The sequence below is a fragment of the Aethina tumida genome, chromosome 1 (assembly GCF_024364675.1).
Source record: "Aethina tumida isolate Nest 87 chromosome 1, icAetTumi1.1, whole genome shotgun sequence".
Classification (NCBI taxonomy): Eukaryota; Metazoa; Arthropoda; class Insecta; order Coleoptera; family Nitidulidae; genus Aethina; species Aethina tumida.
The window spans coordinates 8,339,696-8,360,482 of NC_065435.1; the positions used below are offsets into that span (position 1 = coordinate 8,339,696).

The 20,787-nt window shown below is 32.7% G+C and overlaps 2 protein-coding genes across 2 annotated transcripts; one reads left to right on the forward strand and one right to left on the reverse strand.

Moving 5' to 3' along the window:
* Positions 1–1,955: 1,955 nt before the first annotated feature.
* On the reverse strand, positions 1,956–10,457 carry LOC109596290 (prolyl 3-hydroxylase 1). Its single transcript, XM_049970765.1, has 9 exons — positions 9,979–10,457; positions 5,081–5,224; positions 4,851–5,031; positions 4,674–4,799; positions 4,484–4,620; positions 4,331–4,429; positions 2,661–3,027; positions 2,416–2,609; positions 1,956–2,360 (listed from the first exon to the last, which is right to left on the reverse strand). Exons 1-9 carry the CDS (start codon positions 10,417–10,419, stop codon positions 2,175–2,177), a joined length of 1,875 nt encoding a protein of 624 aa, XP_049826722.1. The 5' UTR covers positions 10,420–10,457; the 3' UTR covers positions 1,956–2,174.
* Positions 10,458–13,974: 3,517 nt separating this feature from the next.
* Positions 13,975–20,535, forward strand: LOC109596308 (tripeptidyl-peptidase 2). Its single transcript, XM_049970762.1, is given in 12 exon segments — positions 13,975–14,107; positions 14,599–14,779; positions 14,835–14,963; positions 15,954–16,143; positions 16,203–16,511; positions 16,571–17,065; positions 17,122–18,307; positions 18,367–18,601; positions 18,891–19,368; positions 19,424–19,685; positions 19,738–19,903; positions 19,958–20,535. Coding segments are annotated over 12 exon segments (3,957 nt in total). The 5' UTR covers positions 13,975–14,003; the 3' UTR covers positions 20,180–20,535.
* The last annotated feature ends 252 nt before the right edge of the window (positions 20,536–20,787 follow it).

The following is a 20,787-nucleotide window of genomic DNA, read 5'->3' on the forward strand; positions in this document are numbered from 1 at the left end:
AGCAAAAAATGGAGACAACCTAAGTTAGAATTTGAAAAAAAAAGAAATAATCTTCTATTTTGTCGAATTGTATTTGACAATTCCTGTAATTGTTTCTTCCAATGTTTTAAGTTTTGTCACTGTAACCTACTCAGTTGACTTTAACGAAAAATTGGTAGAAATAATTTTATATTTACATCATATATTGACACTTTTATTTTCGTGTTTACTCACAAGGTCGATTTCACACAGCATTCCGTAATTTTCGAAATAGTTTTCTATTTTCAAGTATTATTAATTCGGCCATAAACAATACTGAATGGTCACAAACAATCCAGAACGTAAATCAGTTTCGTTACCACGAGCTTAATTATACAGGCAATTCCAAACTGCAGTTGACAAATGTATTAATTGCTTAAAATTGAACAAACGTTTCACGGTTATATGTGTAGAAACGCTTAGGACAAATTGTTGCGTTGAAACATTTAATTGGGGCACCCCTAAAATCATTAATAGGTGATGAAAATTTTAATACCATTATTATTATTTAAGTCAAGTGTTCTTGTCATGTAGAAACGAAATATTAGGTAATATAATCATCAACTTTTTTGTCAGTGTTTTACAGAAAATGAGAAAAAATTCTGAATTTTTGAGGCAGCAGAAAAGATCAACATCAATTTTGACTCATCGTTACAATTAAACCGTTTTTATGACAAAAATAAATAATAGTCACGTAGAGAAATGTCTGGACTATATGGTGGATGAAGTAGAACTTCTCATTTAACGTTTTGAAGCAAAACGTGTCTTCTATTAACTAAAGAACATGGTCTTTAAAAAGGTTTTTCATGAACATAGTCAATTCCTGTTCCACCAGGTTTACTAGCTTCAACCTATTATTTAGACTGACGAGAATTGTCGTAATCAACCCATTTTTCGTCGTATGTATCAATATCATCAATAAAAGAGTAATTTGCTTTGCATACAAGGGGAAAATTGACAATTGTCAAATGCTTAACCTAACCTAACCTCACTTAATTCATATGGAATCCATTTGTCCCAACTATTTCATGAAATTCATTGCATGAAGCCTTTTTCTAATCGCAATTTAATGACTGACCTATTTCTAAATAAGAGGCTTGAGGATTTTGCACGAGATATTGCTTAATTTCTTCATTGATTCAGATTTCAGTGTGACCTTGATCATGTAATTTCAATGAGTTTTGGACCAGTTGTAGTACTTGAATAGCACAGCATAATATAATATATAACTTTATTCAAGAAATCATGAACCAAAAACCTAAATTACTTTCTCCAGTACCTAATATTAATTTGGATTATAATTTTACTCATTTAAAACGAACCGCACTGGATGACGACGCTTAGCAATGATCGACTGCTATCGAATTGATTTCGTTCCACACGATCTCAACATACCTTAAGTGATTTTAACATGACATCTGTACCAAAGGTCTCATTCATTTAAGGACCTCCAACCTGCAGCGAAAGGATTAATAAAAATCCTTTCGTCGTACCAGTCATCAGTCACCAGCTAAAATTTCACTGCCGAATCGAATCGAATAACCTGTATTTTTAGTTTAACCCCGTTGAGTGGTTATTTTTGGCATAAATAACAAATGTTTATTTTTGGATTTTTAATTTATCGTAATAACGCTGAGGTATTAGCAAGTAATTACATCATCGAATTTTGCAAGGTACGAGGCTGCAACATGCAGTGACGTTGCTCGTCTCAGTTTATCAATCGAATGCATTTGGCTTTGAGTGTATTTATTCTTGTAATTTTGTTTAAATTTAAATCTAATATACTAGAAAATTTCACATCATTTGTTTTTAAGGTTGCAGCATTTTTTAATCAATTAACTCTGGTTGAGGTTTTGGAAGCAAGTCTTACAATTTGGAAGTCAATTGTTATTACCAGCTAAAAGGAATTATGAAAGGGAAGAAAACTCAATTTCAGCTTTGAGTTTTATTATTTTATTTTTTACATTTAAGAATGCAGGTTCAAGAAATAAGTCATACTTTTTAAAAAAATATTATATTGACTCATTTTCAGTTAGACTAGTCATACTCAAAATAATACTTAATTAACACAAAAAACAAATAAATCAGCAATAAAAAACAAAATAAACACAACCAATTTACAAAGAATAGTCTTATTAATAAAATGGTACTAAATACTACGTTTTGGTATTATTCAACAGTCTATATGCAACCGGTCTATCTTTTTCTATGTGACCTTCATCAAACGTAAACCACATTCCTATTGCACATCTAGAACCCCTTTTAACAGCCCTCACACCATGAAGGTTTTCACCTCCGGACGAAAAGCCCAACAGTTTGCCACAAGATGGAGTCACCGTACTCTTAAAAACATCAAAATCAGTGATCAACTAAATTAGACTTTGACGTTTTGCTTACTTGTATGGTTTTACCCTTCGGGTCTTCCGAAAATATGAATTCTCCTCCATCAAAATCATTGTTTAAGTACAAAATGGCGCTGTAATCCCTCCACGTGAAGGCGGGTGGTGATTTATCGCACTCACCATCCGGTAATATGTTACAGTTATCTGCATGCACGGCATGACTTAAGTCGGTCCTATTCTTTGGCGAGTCTGAAACGATCCAATCAATTATCCGCCCCATTTACAGCCTTGTTGGCTTACCTGGCAACGCAGACCTGCACACCAGATGGGTGTACGAAAAATGAAGGGTCTGGTTCAGTTTGAAATAGCTCTGGACCTCGTGGCGCACGTTCTCCGTCAAATTCAGATACATTTCCAAGTACTTGCGATTGAGCAGTCCGATGTAAACCAGTAGGACGACCCTACCCAACGTGACGCCCTCGAATTTCTCCATCAAAGTGTGCGGCGATTTCTTTCCTTGGTATCCGTCGCCCAAAATTGCGAACGTTTTAGCGATTTCGATCAGCGATTTGCATTCCTTGGCCGATGCCAAGCCATCCGATAAAAATCTGTTCGGACCTTGCAGTTGTTTTTCTGTCATTAATAAGCGAATTCTCTGTTTCGTTGCCTGTTGGATGCAAAAATTTTAATTGGCTGTCACTGGTCCAGTTAATTGTTATTGATTAAGGGGGAATTGCAAGAGAGAATGAAGAAGAAGCGTCTCGTTGGGAAGACAATTTATCATCCTGCTGAAGCCAGCAAGCCCCAATAAACTTTTACTGAAACTGTGACACAATTGTTTTCCATACGTTTTAATTTCGTGTGCAAAATTAAAAGTAAGGTTACAATAAAACTGGCTTATTACAAAAAATATAACAACATAATTTTATTTGGTAAAACTGAGTACAAAAATACAAATAATGATGTTAATGATTTTTTTTTTTGGCATACAAACTGAACATATTTACAGTCAATCCCAAGCATAGTTGAAAGATCAGGCAGTGTTCTCATTATCATCAGAAGATTTTGGACCCTGCAAGTCAAAGTTCTTGTTAATTTACAACCACATGCGCCATAAAATTATTAGCATAAAATTTAACACATAAAAAACATTTTAAAACAATGTTAAGTTGTTAGAATATTATTTTGCACGATTTCAATTAAAACGATGATAAGCCCAAAATAAGCCGTCCACCAAAATGAAAAACGACAGCGTGAATAGGTTGAAACAAAATATTTATTGTTAAATTTTATGACAATTTCCGTTTGCGTAATGAATATAAATAAATGTGTGATGTCAGATTACAATGTGTTGATAGTGATTAGCGTCGAAAACGTGTGTTGACAAACGGAAGACAATTGAGTGGCAATAACCCACGAATTCCTTCAAATTTTTCCAACCTTAGGTATACCAAAGGTAAGGATGGTTTGGCGAAGAATCTAAAGGAAAAGAATTGCCCCAATAGTTGAGAAGATAAGTGCCAAAACAGCAAACTTCAGTTTCATCCACCCTAATCAACGAAGGGGTTCAACATCTAACCAACACCAAGAGCACCACCATGAGTCGAATGTTCAATTTATATTTCTAGCTCAATTCTTGACCAGCACCCGTATTTTCAATAACCCGATACCACACGTCTGTCCATAAACTAAATTTAGCCACCAGCTTGGAGCCAAACAACCAATTATTTCTCTGTAATTAATTTTCATTGTCATATCGGTGTGATCGATTATTTCTTTTAGTAAAATTGTTAAAGTGCAGGTGTGCTTTACAGCTTACTGCCATTTTGTTGTGGTTTGAAAGTTTTAAATTAAAACACATGTGTTCAATTAGTTACAAATAACTGCATATTTAAATCCTCGTAAAGATTGTGTTTATTAGTGTTACGTGTTTAGTTTCTAACGTACTTACACATTACGGCTTTACTTACTTTGTCTTCGTCCACTGGGATGTCAAATTTATACTCATTTAATACAAATTTCATTATTTTTCTCTCGTATATTTGTCGTTGGACGTATCTGATGGCCTCCTGGAAACAGAGTATGTTTAGTCATAAATTAGTAGTTGAAGCTTGAGTACCAACCTCCCTGGGGGTGAAGTAGTCGTTGGTTACTTTGGGCAAGGACCTGTAGTACTTCATGTTGTCCAACATGACTTCATCATCGGGATAAAACAGAAGATAACTGGCAACAGCTTGGCAGGCCTCCTTCAAATTACCCACTGAAGGCAAAAATAAAAGATAACGAACATTTTTGGGGGCCACCCTTACTTACTCTTAAAATATGCATATTGGAGGTAGTGGTAGTGACTAGCCAGGAGATCTTCGTGCTTCTCCCCGTTCAAATTGCCCAACTTCTCGACACATCCCAGTTTACATTTCAGAACCATTGTGAAGTGATCTGGAAGAAGCTGCGTTAGGTACTGTATAGGCAGAAAATCGTGGGACTTACTCGCAATGGATGGAATGAAGTCTGGGTACCACCCTTGGTCAAACGGTCCTTCGCAGTACGCCCTGCACTCATCCTCCGCCTGGAAGTACGACACCAGGGACTCCTCCATGTTGTGCTCCACATCTTTCCACTCCTTCTTTTCGTAGGCTGCAGCTCCGTGCACGTACAAATATACGTAGTCCTAAAATTGATTGTTTAAAGTGACAATTGGATGTTGTTCACCCACTTACTTTGGCTTCATAGTTGACGATATCCTCAGGGTTGACGCCCTCCAGTTCGGAATAGTATTTCAAATTTCTCGTCATGGTTTTATCGTCCGGATGGGCGATCAAATAAGTGAACGCTGCGCTTGCGGCTTTCTGATATTGCTTCGTCTGTAACAAAATTTAATAAAATTGCATAAGAACGTGAAGATCAGTTTTCTGCTGTGTAATTTGAAATAATCGAATACGGATGTTATGGTACGAGTGGTAAACAATTTTATTTTATTGGAAACTACTCTGGTGAATTTATAAATAAATTCTAATTTAAAGCTTCATAAAATTTTAGTGGCAAACAATAAATGATATTTTTGTGACAAGATTTAGAGCAACACGAGTTTGCATCATTCGATTTATTATAGTTTGTTATGCATGAAATTTGCTTCAATTTTATGGTTGAAATTTAATATCGTACACAGATATAAAACTAATTAATTGTTGGCGACGTAAATTAAACGAAACATCTCTCCATTGTTTTAATATGTATGTATTCATATCTAATTTTTGTCATTATTTGTGAAAAATACAGAAAAATCTAATAAAATAAAAATTCTTAATTCCTAAAACTAAAAATATGTATTTAAAAAATTTATTTTTAGTTTTAATATTTTAATTTGATTAACTTAACCTATAATCTATAATTTGTTAAAAGATGTCACCAGTTGAGTCTAAATATCAATGCGCATGCGCTACTATTAAAATGCTTTTCTTTGATAATTTGGAAGGTATTTTCAAGTAAAATTTTAAATTACCTAACAATGAAAAATCATTAATTTTAACAAAAAAATCTTAAATTACAATGTGCATACAGTGTTTATTAGTATAGCTGCTAAAATGTTAAATATTTTAGCCATAACCTTTTTATTTAATGTGAATTGTTTTTTTTTTAATTGACTTGGATATAAATATAGCAATTTTAATTTTTGAAAAAGTTTTTCAATAATTAAATCTGTGTTATTTAATTCTTGTTTAATATATCCCTGTATGTAAATTAATCCAAGGGGGCCTAAGCCAGAAGAAGTAGTTTTTTCCCTGTAGGATGTTTAACATAAGCAAAACTACCATTTTTTTATAAAATAAATTCTCATCACTAAAAATTATTTGTCCTCACTTCTGTGGTCCAGTGAATGTGATCCTAAGCAAGTCAAAATTGGACCATCAACCATATTTTCAGTCATTGAACTAAGTTTTAATTTCAGTTGGCTATAAGATTGGATTGTTTTTTGACATTCGAATTATCCATTTATTGATTTTCATTAAGAACTCAGACAATTTTCTTCGTAGAAGACGATTGACTTATTTAACCTTAAACTCCAAACCATCTCTTCTGGTTTCTCTTGGTGTTGGTAACGCTGAATTTCGAATCACTTCGACCAATGATTGAATAATTATAATAACCAAAAGATCTCTAGTACAGAACCCATGTAAATTTACTGAGAGCAATGAAAGACACGAGATGTCACTAGTTGAGTATAAATGTAAGTGCGCATGCGTTTCTGTTCAATTACTCTTCTTTAATAATTTGAAAGATATTTTTCAGTACAATTTTAACTGATCTCATTAAAAATTAGTTAAAGACAAGAAATCATATTTATTTATGCAATTTACTGTCATTTTGTTATTTACCACTTAGAAATAATGGCATTAAACATAATTTTTTATACAGAAAACTACAGTAAAAAAGTTAAACTGCACTACTTGTCAAATAAATAATCAATTTGAAAACATTTTCCTCGTATTAGGAATGCAGTAACGAAGTCAGCCACATATAATTCTAATACATTTTTGTGGGTGTAAAATAAGTGGGCAAACAACTGTTACTGCACGAGTAGCACAAGAAATGTTAAGGACAAACTTGAAAGAAATTATTCCCGATTTGTTTATACACAATTTTGAGGTCGTTGCATCCAAAAATAACGACAGATTATTATTACAAACTCAATATGTGTTTGCAAATCAAGCGTTCCACTTATAATTTCGATTATTAAATTTCACACTCCTATTGTTGTATTATATTCTCATTAAAATTCCGAATTATCGAGAATAAGCAATTTTATTTAATGGCTCATTAAAACTGGGAATAATAAACCCATAGATCGCCGTCAAGGAACCAGAAACGAATGGTTTTAATCAAATTGTTTCGACGTATTTCAAATTCAAACTGTGTCAATGTGATTAAATTTATAATCGCAAAATGGTGATTCAACTGAACTAGAACGAATTATATAAACTTAACAATGGGCACAAAATCAAAACATTATTTTTCCTCGTGCAAATTAGCAAGATATCAACTGATACTTGACAATCTCATATTATGTTGCACAATTCTAATTACCAACAACATTTTTTGTGATAAATTTAATCAAATTACACCGAAGTATCTTCTAGACTCGCTATCAATACAAGCAAAACATGCTGATAACAATCCTGGGTCACAATATTGCCATGGTATTAAATTTGTTTTATTTTTTTCCGGCCGACAATATTTTTAATACGTGATGGCAACTAATTAAACGACAAATTACCAGAATGTGCGTATGTTTTGTACATTAATATTAGACAGAAGAATTACATCATCATTGTTTTATGAACGTTAACTAACTGTGCATAAAAGTGTTTAACTGTGGAAACTATGGTTAGCCATTAAATTGCTTAACTGCTCAATTATAAGCTTATTAATTAATTGAATTGAAAAGCGTTTATTTTAAGTAACTTTAATATGCATTCAATTAATATAAACTTTCATTGTTTCATTAAAGTTACACCAGACACTTTTGTGATTTAATTGGGTCAACGAAGGAAATCTTTTAATTCGTTTATTAAATGTTTTCAAGACAAAAGTAATACTTGTTTATACACATCAATAAAATATTTTGAGGTGACAAGTGAAATTCGACGTACCCGAAAAGACGACATATTTTTCCCTTCTTTGGTAGTTAACTTTCGTTTTCGATGTAATACATACTTCAATATTCGTGTCAATTAAATCAACTCAAAATTGCAACTGAATGAATTTTAAATAAATAATTATATAATTGAATTTCTCTTCATAATTGTAAAATTTATTTTTTTTTTAAATTAAACACAAACTAAAATCTGTATCTTTGTAACTATTTGAATGTATAAATTCAAAATTTTCATCTCATTCCAAAGTTGTAGTAAAAAAAGTAAATTAAATAAAATCTCAATTGAAATAAATAAAAAAAATACTTTTTATTTCACTATGCACTAAAAATAGTTTCTTGGCTTTTTCTCAATTTAAAACTAAAACTTAAACATGTTTTGAATTGTCAGAACATATTTTTCTAAATTTATTAGCCCAAAATTTTCTCATCATTTCAGTATAATATGAAAACTTGACCTGAAGACACTAATTAATAAATTTTACTTAATTAAATTTGAATTAAAGTCATATTATGTTTTTCTAAATTTATTTGTCCAAAATAATTAAATTTAAATAGTAAATGAAACTGTTTTTCTTAAATCTCTTAAGTTTATCTTTTTAAAAAATATTCTTGATTTTTTACATTGGAAATTATTAAATAATTATACAAAGAAATATAAAATTAAATTAATATTTATTTTTTTTTTAAATAATAGAAACCAAAAAAATGAATTAAAGTCATATTATGTTTTTTTAAATTTATTTGCCCAAAATTTTCTCATCATTTCGGTATAATACGAATATTCCTCCCAAATAAACTAATTAATAAAGTTTATTTAATTAAATTTAAATAGTAAAAGAAAATGTTTTTCTTAAATCTCTTAAATTTATCATTTTAAAAAATATTCTTAATTTTTTACATTGGAAATTATTAAATAATTATACAAAGAAATACAAAATTAAATTAATATTTATTAATTTATTTTTTTTTTTTTTAATAATAATAGAGACCAAAAAAATTGAATTAAAGTCGTATTATGTTTTTCTAAATTTATTTGCCCAAAATTGTCTCATCATTTCGGTATAATACGAAAATTCCTCCTAAATAAACTAATTAATAAACATTATTTAATTAAATTTAAATAGTAAAAGAAACTGTTTTTCTTAAATTTCTTAAATTTATCATTTTAAAAAATATTATTGATTTTTTACATTGGAAATTATTAAATAATTATACAAAGAAATACAAAATTAAATTAATATTTATTAATTTATTTTTTTTTTTAAATAATAGAGATCAAAAGAATTGAATTAAAGTCATATTATGTTTTTCTAAATTTATTTACCCAAAATTGTCTCATCATTTCAGTATAATACGAAAATTTCTCCTAAATAAACAAATTAATAAAAAGTATATTTTAAAATTAAAAGAAGATGTTTTTCTTAAATCGCTCAAATTTATCATTTAAAAAAATATTTTTGGTTTTATTACGTTATTATGACTATTAAATAATTAGGCAAAAAAAATACAAAATTAAATTAATATTTATTAACTAATAATAATTAAAAATGTTCAAAGTTCAAATACGAAGATTATTTGTTTAATAAAATTTTACTTAAAATATAAAAGGAATGTTTGTTTTTTAATCAATTTAAAAATGTGAATTTAGAATATTTTATTATTTATTTACGTTAGAAACTATTAAATATTTACACAATAAAATATAATCAAGGAAATATTATTTTATTTTTTTATAACATATGTGAAATAAAAAATATATATTTTGATTTAAAATAAAAAATTTTATTCTGAATTTAGCCCAAAATTTTCAACATAACCCAAATAATAATAATAAATAAATACTATTTAAATAATAAAAGTAAATAATGGTATAATTAGAGAATTAAAATTTATTTTAAACAAATTTAAAAATTACCCGAAACGTTTATATTATATTTTAGGAAATATTAGAAGGAACTTTACCTGAAAATAACAAATATGCAGATAATCATACACTTTGAGGTCCTCGAAAAGCAGCTCCGTGTCAAAATTGAGATGCGTATTCTCGAACACATCCCTATGATCGTTTTTGCATAGCATAATGCACAGCGTAGTTTTAACCGTCTTCTCGTAAAACAACAAATTCTCTATGTTCACCGAAAACATGGGCTCGGACATTTCGGCCTCCTGTTTGCATTTTAAACGGCAGTTGTTCGTTAATTTCTTGTACAACCGGTATTTTTGCAGGGCCCCCTCGAAATCGGCGACACATTCGTCGTAATCGTTGCCCAAATAGGCCTCGACGCCCCTTTCGTACAGCACAACGCACGACTCGTTGTGATTAGAAGTCAACGATAAAACATGTGGCAAAAGACCGAGTCCGACGGTAAATATTATGCGGGAGATGCACGTGGAGCCGGGCATGTTTCAGGCTCGGAAATACACTGACTGATTCAGAGTAAGCCAATGGGATGGAGTTCTCTCCGGTTTGACTGATTAATATTTAAGATCGTCTGGCCGACGAATCTCCGTTGCCCCGGGTCTGGTGACTCTAGCAATCGCCTCTGGACGCCCTCGTCTTTTTGTGTTGCTTCTATTTTTGTTACGTGCCGTTGCGCTACGATGATAAATCTCGTGTGTTTCGGTGTTTTATTGTTCGCCGCTTCTTCAGATCTGGTTTTGTGATACGACCAAAACAGGGGGCAATTTAAATGGGTAGAATTATCCGTAAAATTCGATAACTACTTAAAAAATTGAAAATTATTAAATTATCAGTGGCAACGATTTATTAATTTAGTTTATTAGCATTGCCACACAAGTTGACGATGTTTCTTATTATCACTTATATCACACATACGTAACATTTATCTATGCAACTGGTCAATCTAATTTTATTCTACCATGCCTATCTGCCTTTTTATTTTTCAATGGACAAAATTATAGCAACTTTTTACTTTATGATCTATTATTCCACTCTATGACTTTAAATCTGAAAAACTTGAAAGAAAATCGATAACCAGATAATTCGAATGTCAAAAAATAATCTAATCTTATCGTTAACTGAAATTAAAGCCAACCTGGAGGAAATAGGACTTGCTGGAATTAGTTCAAGGACTGTGAGAAGATGGTTAGTGGATGGGGGTTTGTTTGACCCCAGAGCTACAAGAAAATCTCTGATTTCTACTGAAAATGTGAAAGTCCAATTTTGACTTGCTTAGGATCAGATTCACTGGACCACAAAAGTGGGGACAAGTCGTGATCAGTCTAACTTCAATTTATAAAAAAATGATGGTTTTGCTTATGTTAAACATCCTACAGGGACAAAACTACATAAAAAGTTTGTTATACCCACAGTGAAACGTGGTGGCGGTTTATTATACTAAGGGGATGTTTCAGTTCTTCTGGCCTAGACCCCCTTAGTCTGATTTATGTACAGGGATATTAACAACAATTTGCTTCTATATATTGAAGAAATGATTGTCTTAATAAATGTGTTTCAACATGAAAACGATCCCAAATACCAAAATTATGGGCAATAATTATAAGACAAAAAGGATATTATACAAAATGTTAATGTTAAATTAAATAACACAGATTTAATTATTAAAAATCTCTTTCAAAAATGAAGTTGACTATATTTAGAATGTAGAAAAAGAATATAGTAGTTTTTATAATAAACTGTATAAAACAACAACAGTAAATTAATATTATTTGAACAGTTCACATTAAATAAAAGAGTTATGGCTAAAATATTTAACATTTTAAAAATTTGTTTTAATAATGACCACCACAGTATGTTCAGAAGCATTATTTTAACTTAATTACCCTTTTTCTATCTATTTGTTTTGTGTATAATTATCTAAATCATTTCATTTTCATCTTTAGTGTCCTCAATGGTATGTCCTCTTTAATACTGACTACATCGGATAAAACTTCCAGCATTTTCCACAGCCATAATCTGAGTGGTGGACCCTCCGAACAGAAAATCCATTATAGCAGGTATTTTAGGGCTGATTGAGTTAGAATAGATCCAGGTAGTGGCATAGACTTGCACAAAAGAAGTATTGTACCTTCCCTATATGTATACATATATGTATGAGGAAGTTTAGACGTGAAAAACGTTTCTAAATGCAGTTTCTTGTTAAATCTGGATGAGTAAGGACCTTAAATCCAAGCAGTGGAAATTTAATTTGTGAATTGTGATCCGCACAGGTGAATATTAATGAATTAATAAGTAAATAAGAGACACAGTTGGTGATGAAACAACGTAAATTACTTTTGTTTTCCCCTCGTAGTTGACTCACTGATTAATTTTGGTGGGTAATTTGAAACAGTTTAATAAATTTAACTAGACAATTATGGAAACAGCAATAAAAATTATTTATCATCTTGTTACTTATAGATAATGGTGTTTAGCAAATTATATTTAGGAAGCTTTCTAGGTAAATCGCAATCTTAATGTAAATACTACACAACCAAACAGTACGTGTAACGTAGTATCACATAATCACTTTGTTCTTTCAATTTCATTTTATCGTTGTTTATATTATATTTTAAGGTGTGAAATTATATTTTTAAATTGGGTCTAAGGCAAGTAAAACCTTATTTTTCCTTATTTTATTTTGTATATTTATTATTGCAACATAAAATTAGTTTTAATTGTAAATAATAATATTGATATTATATACAGTGGTGGCTAAAGAAGTAGCACACATTTCTATCCTAATAGGTCAACAAGAAATTGTTGCCATTTCTCCTGTATGGTATAAAGAAGTCCTTGTTCACTTTCGATGTTTTATGTTTGGATGCGACGGTCTTTTACCTCCCAAAGGAGCTCAATAGGATTTAGAACGGAAGACTGAGACGCCCATTCAATCACAGTTAAGTTTTTCATTAGAAACCACTGTTTAATAATTTTAGACGTGTGTTTGAGATCATTGTCTTGTAATATCCAACGAAGTTGCATCTCTTCCTCGACAAATAGAAACATGGTGTTTCCTGTATGTGCCTGCATTGGAAACGATCCGTTTTACCCTCCACTTGAATCAAGGGTTCAAGAAAAGCATCCCCAAACCATAATGCTTGGGCCACCATGTTTAACCGTAGGAATTTGGTGTTTAAAATTGTATCGTTGCCCCACTGGCTCTCTTACTATCCGTCCCAAACAAATTAAATTTACTTTCGTCACTTTAAAGTACAGTGTTCCATTTTTCCTGAGCCCACGACAAGTGGGATTTTGCAAATGGCAGACCGGAAGCTCTGTTTTTCTCTGATAGCAGTGGTTTTTTAATTGCAATTCGGCCATGTAGTCCCACGACAATAAGATTTCTCACTGTTCTGCTACTAAAATTTAGATTAGAATTTTCTCAGTGATTTGTCTTGATGTTTTGGTGAGGACTTTGAGGGAGAGCCTTTTTATAATTTCGTCTATCTTGGGAGTGGTTTTTCGTGAACGTCGATTTTCCACTCCACCCTGAGTGCAGAATTTATGTTTTTGCCGCGTCACATTTTGTTCAACCACTTTCACAAAGTTTAACTATTCTTTTCCTAAATTGCAGTGAAAAGTAAACGTGTCTAGACACTACTATGTTGAAACCGACCGAAAAAGTTACGAATTTAAATACAACTGACCGCAAATAGAATGATATTCTATACTTTTTCCAAGTCAATTTTTTTTTTTTAAATATTCCATACTTTTTTCCACCACTGTATATCCCTGCCATTTATAAGATGTGTAACAAAAAAAGCACAAAAAAGTACAGAATATTGAAATATATCTTTTATACTGACTGAACAAAATTTGAATTAAATCCATTTATGAAATATTTTACAAAATATTTGATTTTAAATATTGTCTTATTTCTCTGGCCACCACTGTACTTTGATTGTCTCCGTTATGATCGACAAAGTGTTTAGCGGGTTATTTAAATTTTGTGAACTCTGATGTAACCAATGTAAATTTAGATAAGCAACTGAAAATATACGCACTGTACCCACTGAGTTTTTCTATGCTTACTAAAAACTTATTTGGTACTTTATGCAGTTTAGAACATTATGGTATGTTCAGAAGTGTCTTAAGAAATAATATTGGGGCCATTAAGGGAATTAGGAGGTAATCACGACACATTACGGCCTCTTAAAATTAATTATATCGACAGTTTATCAATGTACAAAACCGCAAAGTATTTGCTCTTAGAACAATGCAAGGTCTTGACGATGAGTACAAAAGCCATTTATATATATTTCATGTTGTTTGCCATTTAAAGCTAGTCAAGTATATTGCATTAAAGTTTCTATATATAGAAATCACTTGAAACATAATTAGGGAAAGTGACAAAAATCAGCACAGCTGGGATGGTAACGTAGCGTTTGTTTACATAGTCTGGTTAATTCATCCCGTGCGGTGACGTATAAATTTTTGGTTAGATCGTTTAGGTTATATCTAATTAGACAAATTTAATAAATTCCCTTTACCCCTTAACTTATTAAACACCAATAACGAAACGTAACAAACAAAACCCTTTTATTTATTAATGACGTTTAAAAAATGTGGTTAGGAAAAAATGCTTACACATTCAGTGACTAACATATTTTTTTTTCCAGTGTATATAATTATTTTAACATGTCAGAGGCACCACTAGAGGATTTTCCAGTTTGGGGTCTGTTGCCCAAAAAAGAGACGGGCGTTGTGTCCTTTTTAAATAAATATCCAACTTATGATGGCAGAGGTACGGTCATTGCAATTCTGGACTCTGGGATTGATCCAGGAGCACCGGGTCTTCAGGTAAATTTTTCTACCACCTCTTACTCCTAATGTTCAACTCAATTTGGATTTTTAGAGAACATCAGACGGAAAAGTTAAGGTTATAGAAAGGTTCGATTGCAGTGGTTGTGCTGATGTTAATACAACATGCATAGTTACACCAACCGAAGGGACTATTACCACACTTACAGGAAAAAAATTGAAGGTTTGTTTTATTCATATTTATTATTACAGTGATGATTAATTAATTTTTCTGTAAGTATGAATTATATTATTGTGTCAATTTTTTCTTATTGACCTCAATTTTCTTGAACAAATAGTTCCTAACTAAAATAAAAATTTGAAATATTTTATACACCTTCATTTGTTGGAAATATTGCATTTAATTGTTTTTATAATCTACTCAAATTTTTAATATTTTATACATCTCCCTCTGTTGAAAATATTTATTACTTTTAATTATTTTTATAAGCAATAGATGGAGGGCATTTTAAATTTATACGTTAATATAATTTTGAATAAATTCAAACTCAGAACTTGTGTCATTTGTTTTGAACACGTTTTTTATCACTAAAATTAAGCTTACTTAAATTTGTAAAATATTATATTTAATTATTTTTATAATTAGTAGATGGAGGGTATTTTATGCTCAAATTTGTAACATTTTATACAAATCCCTTTATTGAAAATATTTATTACTTTTAATTATTTTTATAACCGATAAATGGAGGGGAATTTTATATTCAAATTTGTAATATTTTATACAACTCCCTCTGTTGAAAATATTTATTACATTTAAATGTTTATATAAGCAATAGATGGAGGGTATTTTAAATCCAATTTTTTTTAACTTTGAAAGTCAAACTCTAAAACTAAGAACTTGTATGTTTTGTAAGATTTTAATGTTCCTGAATATTGTTTTTTGTCACTAAAATTAAAAGTTCCATGAAACATACTTAAATTGGCAAAAATTTATGCAGCTCCCTCTGCTGGAAATATATATAACTTTTAATTGTTTTTATAAGGCATAGATGGAGTAGATCTTAAAATTTAAAATTTATATAACAATTTGATTACGTAAATCGACCACGACTTATCTTTTGACATTTATTTTATTTAATGCCTAAAAAAGTCAACAAAATCTAATTATTTTACGTTAAGACACAATGGTGAAACTCCTTATGTAAAATTTCAGATACCTAGCGATTGGCATAATCCTTGCGGAACCTATAGACTTGGTGTTAAACATGCATTTGATCTTTATCCCGACAGGTTGAAGGATCGCGTCAAACAAGAGATCAAGAAGAAATCCTGGGACGAAAGTCACCGGAGGAGCTTGGCTGAAGCTACAAGGAGCCTCGTGGAGTTTGAATCGAAGCGTTCCAGTAATTATGTTGTTTTTTGTCCAAGTATTATTTTATGAACCGTCTTTGTGATGTTGCAGCGTCGGCAACGTTGAGTGAGTCTGAGAAGCTCGAAAAAGAAGATATCGATGCGAAGTTGGAGTTGCTGAATAATTTTGAAAAGAAATACGCGTCTAGTGGACCTGTTTACGATTGCATTCTTTTCCATGATGGAACTAAGTGGGTCTGTTGTGTTGATACAACTGAAGACGGTGATCTGTCAAAGTGTCCTTTATTAGGGGAATATAGTATAACTCATGATTACGCTCCTCTGACTGATACTGATAAGCTTAACTTTAGCATGAACGTCCACGATAATGGGGACGTTTTAGAATTAGTAGGAGTGTGTTGTAAGTACTGCTGTAAATCATCCTTTAGTTTCTCTATGGAATATTAATGGGAATTTTAGCAAGTCATGGAACCCACGTAGCTTCCATAGCCTCGGCGTATTTCCCCGACACGCCGGAATTAAATGGTGTAGCCCCTGGTGCTCAAATTATCTCATTGACAATAGGAGATGGAAGGCTGGGATCGATGGAAACTGGAACTGCTCTAGTCCGTGCCATGATTAAAATCATGGAACTGAAAAAGACACGACCTGTAGACGTAATAAACATGAGTTACGGCGAGCATGCCCACTGGGTAGACGCTGGGTAAGTCCGATTATTGTAACCACCATATTCGTACGGCTCAATTTTGTTTTCCAGTCGGATTGGCGAGTTATTGGATGACATTGTTAATAAGTATGGCGTGACATGGGTTGCGTCGGCGGGTAACAACGGACCGGCCTTGGGAACCATCAGTACTCCCTCGGATATGAGTAGGGAACCCATCATCAGTGTCGGCGCCTACGTTTCTCCCGAAATGATGGTCGCTGAGTACGCGATGAGGCAAAAAGTTGCAGGTAACTCACAAGGTGTGTGGACTAGGAACGTTTCAATTGTTCTTTTGTACATTTAGGTAGTCCGTACACTTGGTCGTCACGTGGACCAACAATCGACGGTGGGATAGGAGTTCACATTTGCGCCCCAGGTGGCGCAATCACATCAGTGCCCAACTTCACCTTGCGGTACTCGCAGTTGATGAACGGCACATCAATGGCTTCGCCCCACGTTGCTGGGGCGATCAGCGTTCTGATATCAGGGTTGATGCAAAGGAAGTTACCACATACCCCTTATATTATTAAAAAGTCGCTTGAAAATACTGCTCATTACTTGACTGACATTGAACAGTTTGCTCAGGGAAGTGGCTTAGTACAAATAGATAAGGCATTCGATTATCTTGTAGAATATAACGACATAACCGAAAGCAAAATACGGTTTAACATAAGCTGCGGCTCAAATAACGCTAAGGGCATTAGTTTAAGGACTAAATTAGTAAACTCGTCGTATTTATTCAAAGTTTCTGTCGAACCGTGCTTCTTAGACTCCGATAACGTACCTGCTGAAGATAAAATTAATTTCAATATGAAGCTATGTTTGACGTGCAACGCCAGTTATGTGAGCTTCCCCAGTTACCTTGACATATCGAATGTGGCCAGATTGTTCGCCGTTAAAATCGACACGTCTTCATTATCTGAAGGAATCCACGGTACTTTCATCTGCGCATATGATAGTAAAAACGTAGAAAAAGGTCCCGTCTTTAAAATCCCAATTACCGTAATAAAACCCAAAGAACTTACCAGAGAGACTAAGTATGTAGCTAGTTACAACAAAGTTTTATTCCAACCGAACACAATCAAAAGGCACTATTACGTAGTACCCAGCGGAGCGACATGGGCCGTCATCAAAATGCTTTCAGACGACGATAATGGTAGATTCGTGGTGCACACGATGCAGTTCGTTCCGAGAAGAAACTGCAAAACTCTTGAAACGTGCAAGACTTTGGCTGTTTCATCCAACTTGGAAACGAACGTGCCATTCGCCGTGCGTGGTGATGAAGTCCTGGAGGTTGTGGTGGCGAAATACTGGGCCAGCTTGGGCGACAATGTTTTAGATTACTCCATCAGTTTCTACGGCGTCAAACCCAATCAAACTAATTACACGATGGTTGGCGTTGATGGAATCATGGCGATGGATGTTAGAACATTGCAAACGGAGGAAATTATGGTCAACGTTTTGCTGAAGAATTCCGTCCAAATAATAAAGTACGGTGTAAATCAGATTAGTAAAAATGGCACCTTTTACTAAAAATTGTTTATTTCAGAGCTTCCGAAAGTAAAATATCTCCACTTACTGAACGTGATGTAATCCCTCCCGGTAGACAAATTTACGAACTAGTCTTGGTTTACAACTTTTCGTTAACGAAACAAGCGGAAGTCTCACCGAATTTTGTTCTGTTAAATGATACGCTGTACGAATCCGAATACGAGTCCCAATTTTGGCAGTTGTACGACTCGAACCGTCAACTGATGGGATGTGGAGATGCCTATCCAAGCAAGGTACTATCCATCAACATTTTATGACGTAGAAAATGGAACACATTAAATCCAGTGGTCAAATTTTATTGATTTTTACCTTGGCAATAACTTAATAAGGTGGTCATTGGCTCCTAAGGTACCTTATTACATAGATCCTCTACTTGACTTTGAAGATTCGCCAAAGCTTGTGGATGGGAGGCTAAATTTCGTCCTGTACTCATCAAACTTTATTAATCTACGTGTTCCTTATTCTATGTCACTGAGTGATGGATGGATGAAGCACTTAATTGAATCCAATTTTTATTTACAGTACACGGTTAAGTTGGATAAAGGCGATTACGTAATAAGATTGCAAGTCAGGCATGACAAGAAGGACCTGCTAGAAAAGTTGAACGAACAGCCGATTTTACTGAACCAAAAACTGAACAGTAATATATCATTGGATGTGTACAACACGTATTCCCAAGCCTTAATTGGTGGTAAGAAAGCTGGAGTAACCCATGTGGGCAATGCCAGCACACTCAGCCAGTTCTACATAGCGCCTTTGTCTTCTGATAAATTCAATACAAAAACAAATAATACAGCACATTATTTAACTGGTTACCTCACTTGTGCTAAAGACGAGAACGGAAAAAGAGTGGATACTTACCCCTTTAAGTACGTGTTACATGACACATCAGTGGTGAAAAAGAACAATAACAACAATAACACCAATGGAGAAAAGACCAAATTGGATGAGTACAATGAAGCCCTAAGAGACTTGAAAGTACAATGGATATCAAAATTAGGTAAGAGGATTAATAAGGTAAGACTGATTTAAATTTATATTATCTTATGTTTCAGACGGCCAAGCTGGAGAAAGTCTTTACAAAGAATTAACTAAAGACTATGATGACCATTTGCCCTTACATGCTGCTTATTTACAAGCCTGCGAGTCCCTGGATAAAAAAATATTACCCACGGTTACCTTTAAGTCCGGCACCGTAGATAATGAAAAAATCATTTCGATTTGTGATAAAATAATCAAAAGCGTCAACGAGGAAACAATTCTGGCCTTCATTGGTCTGAAGACTGACACCAGAAACGACGCCGCCAAAATTAAAACGTGAGTTGTCAAAACAAATTAAAAACAACCACTACAAACATTTTGCTTACAGAAATATGGAACAGCAGAAAAACACGTACATAGAAAGTTTATGTCGTAAGGGTATCGCTTTGTGCAGACTGTACGCGGAGAAAAGTGAGTCAACGACTGAAGACCTGGAAGCTATAAAGGCAATTTGGAGTACCGTTTTGAAGTTCTCGGATCCCAGTGACGCAAAAGTAAGGTGCAACCAAATAAGTAGTGGCACAAGTTAATTAATTACTTCCTTTCAGATCAACAACAATGTTTTGTCGTTCTCCATCTGGCACGCTTACGTCCAGAAACAATATGGAAGGGTACTGAAATATTTGTTCAAAATGCAGGACGACAAACCCTCAAAGGAAGTGGAGGAAAGGATTATCGAATTTGCCGAAGCTTTGAACTGGCAACACGTGAAAACACATTTACAAAGAAGTTTGCCGTCTAAGTTCCCCAGTGCTTACAAACCGTTTTAGTAAATGAAACATCAGATGAACACCTTAGCATTATGTATATTTTTTACTGTTACGCAAATTATGTACACAGGTGCCTAACCGTTTATATAAGCTTAGTGCAAGTAATTATGTTGGTAGTTATTAATTTTTATAGACTAATTGTTATGAAACAACCTCTTAAAATTGTTAAGTGAATCAACAATCTTAAGTAGTCGTTCTCTAACATTTTATATATTGTAAGTATTTGTGATTTATAGTAAATTGATCAATTTTTTTGTTATGCTTTATCAATTGGTGTTAACAACATCATATACGTATTTGTTAATGAAATGTTTGATATGATTCTTTATAAATCAATATATTAATTTTTAACGTGAGTTGAGTTTTTATAACCCTGTTGCTGTAGCTAAACCAAATTTAATTTAAGGACTAAATTAGTTAACTTGTCGTTTTTATTCTCTCTGTCGAAGCTTGCTGAAGATTTTTTTTTTTTTTTGGAACAAAGGGGAAATTTTAAAAACCCCTCTCCAAAAATCATGACCAAATATGTTAGACACATGAAAATTCATGTAGGAGTGACAAGACATATATGCAAGGCATACATGGGGTTACTGAACCAGAAGACGCAA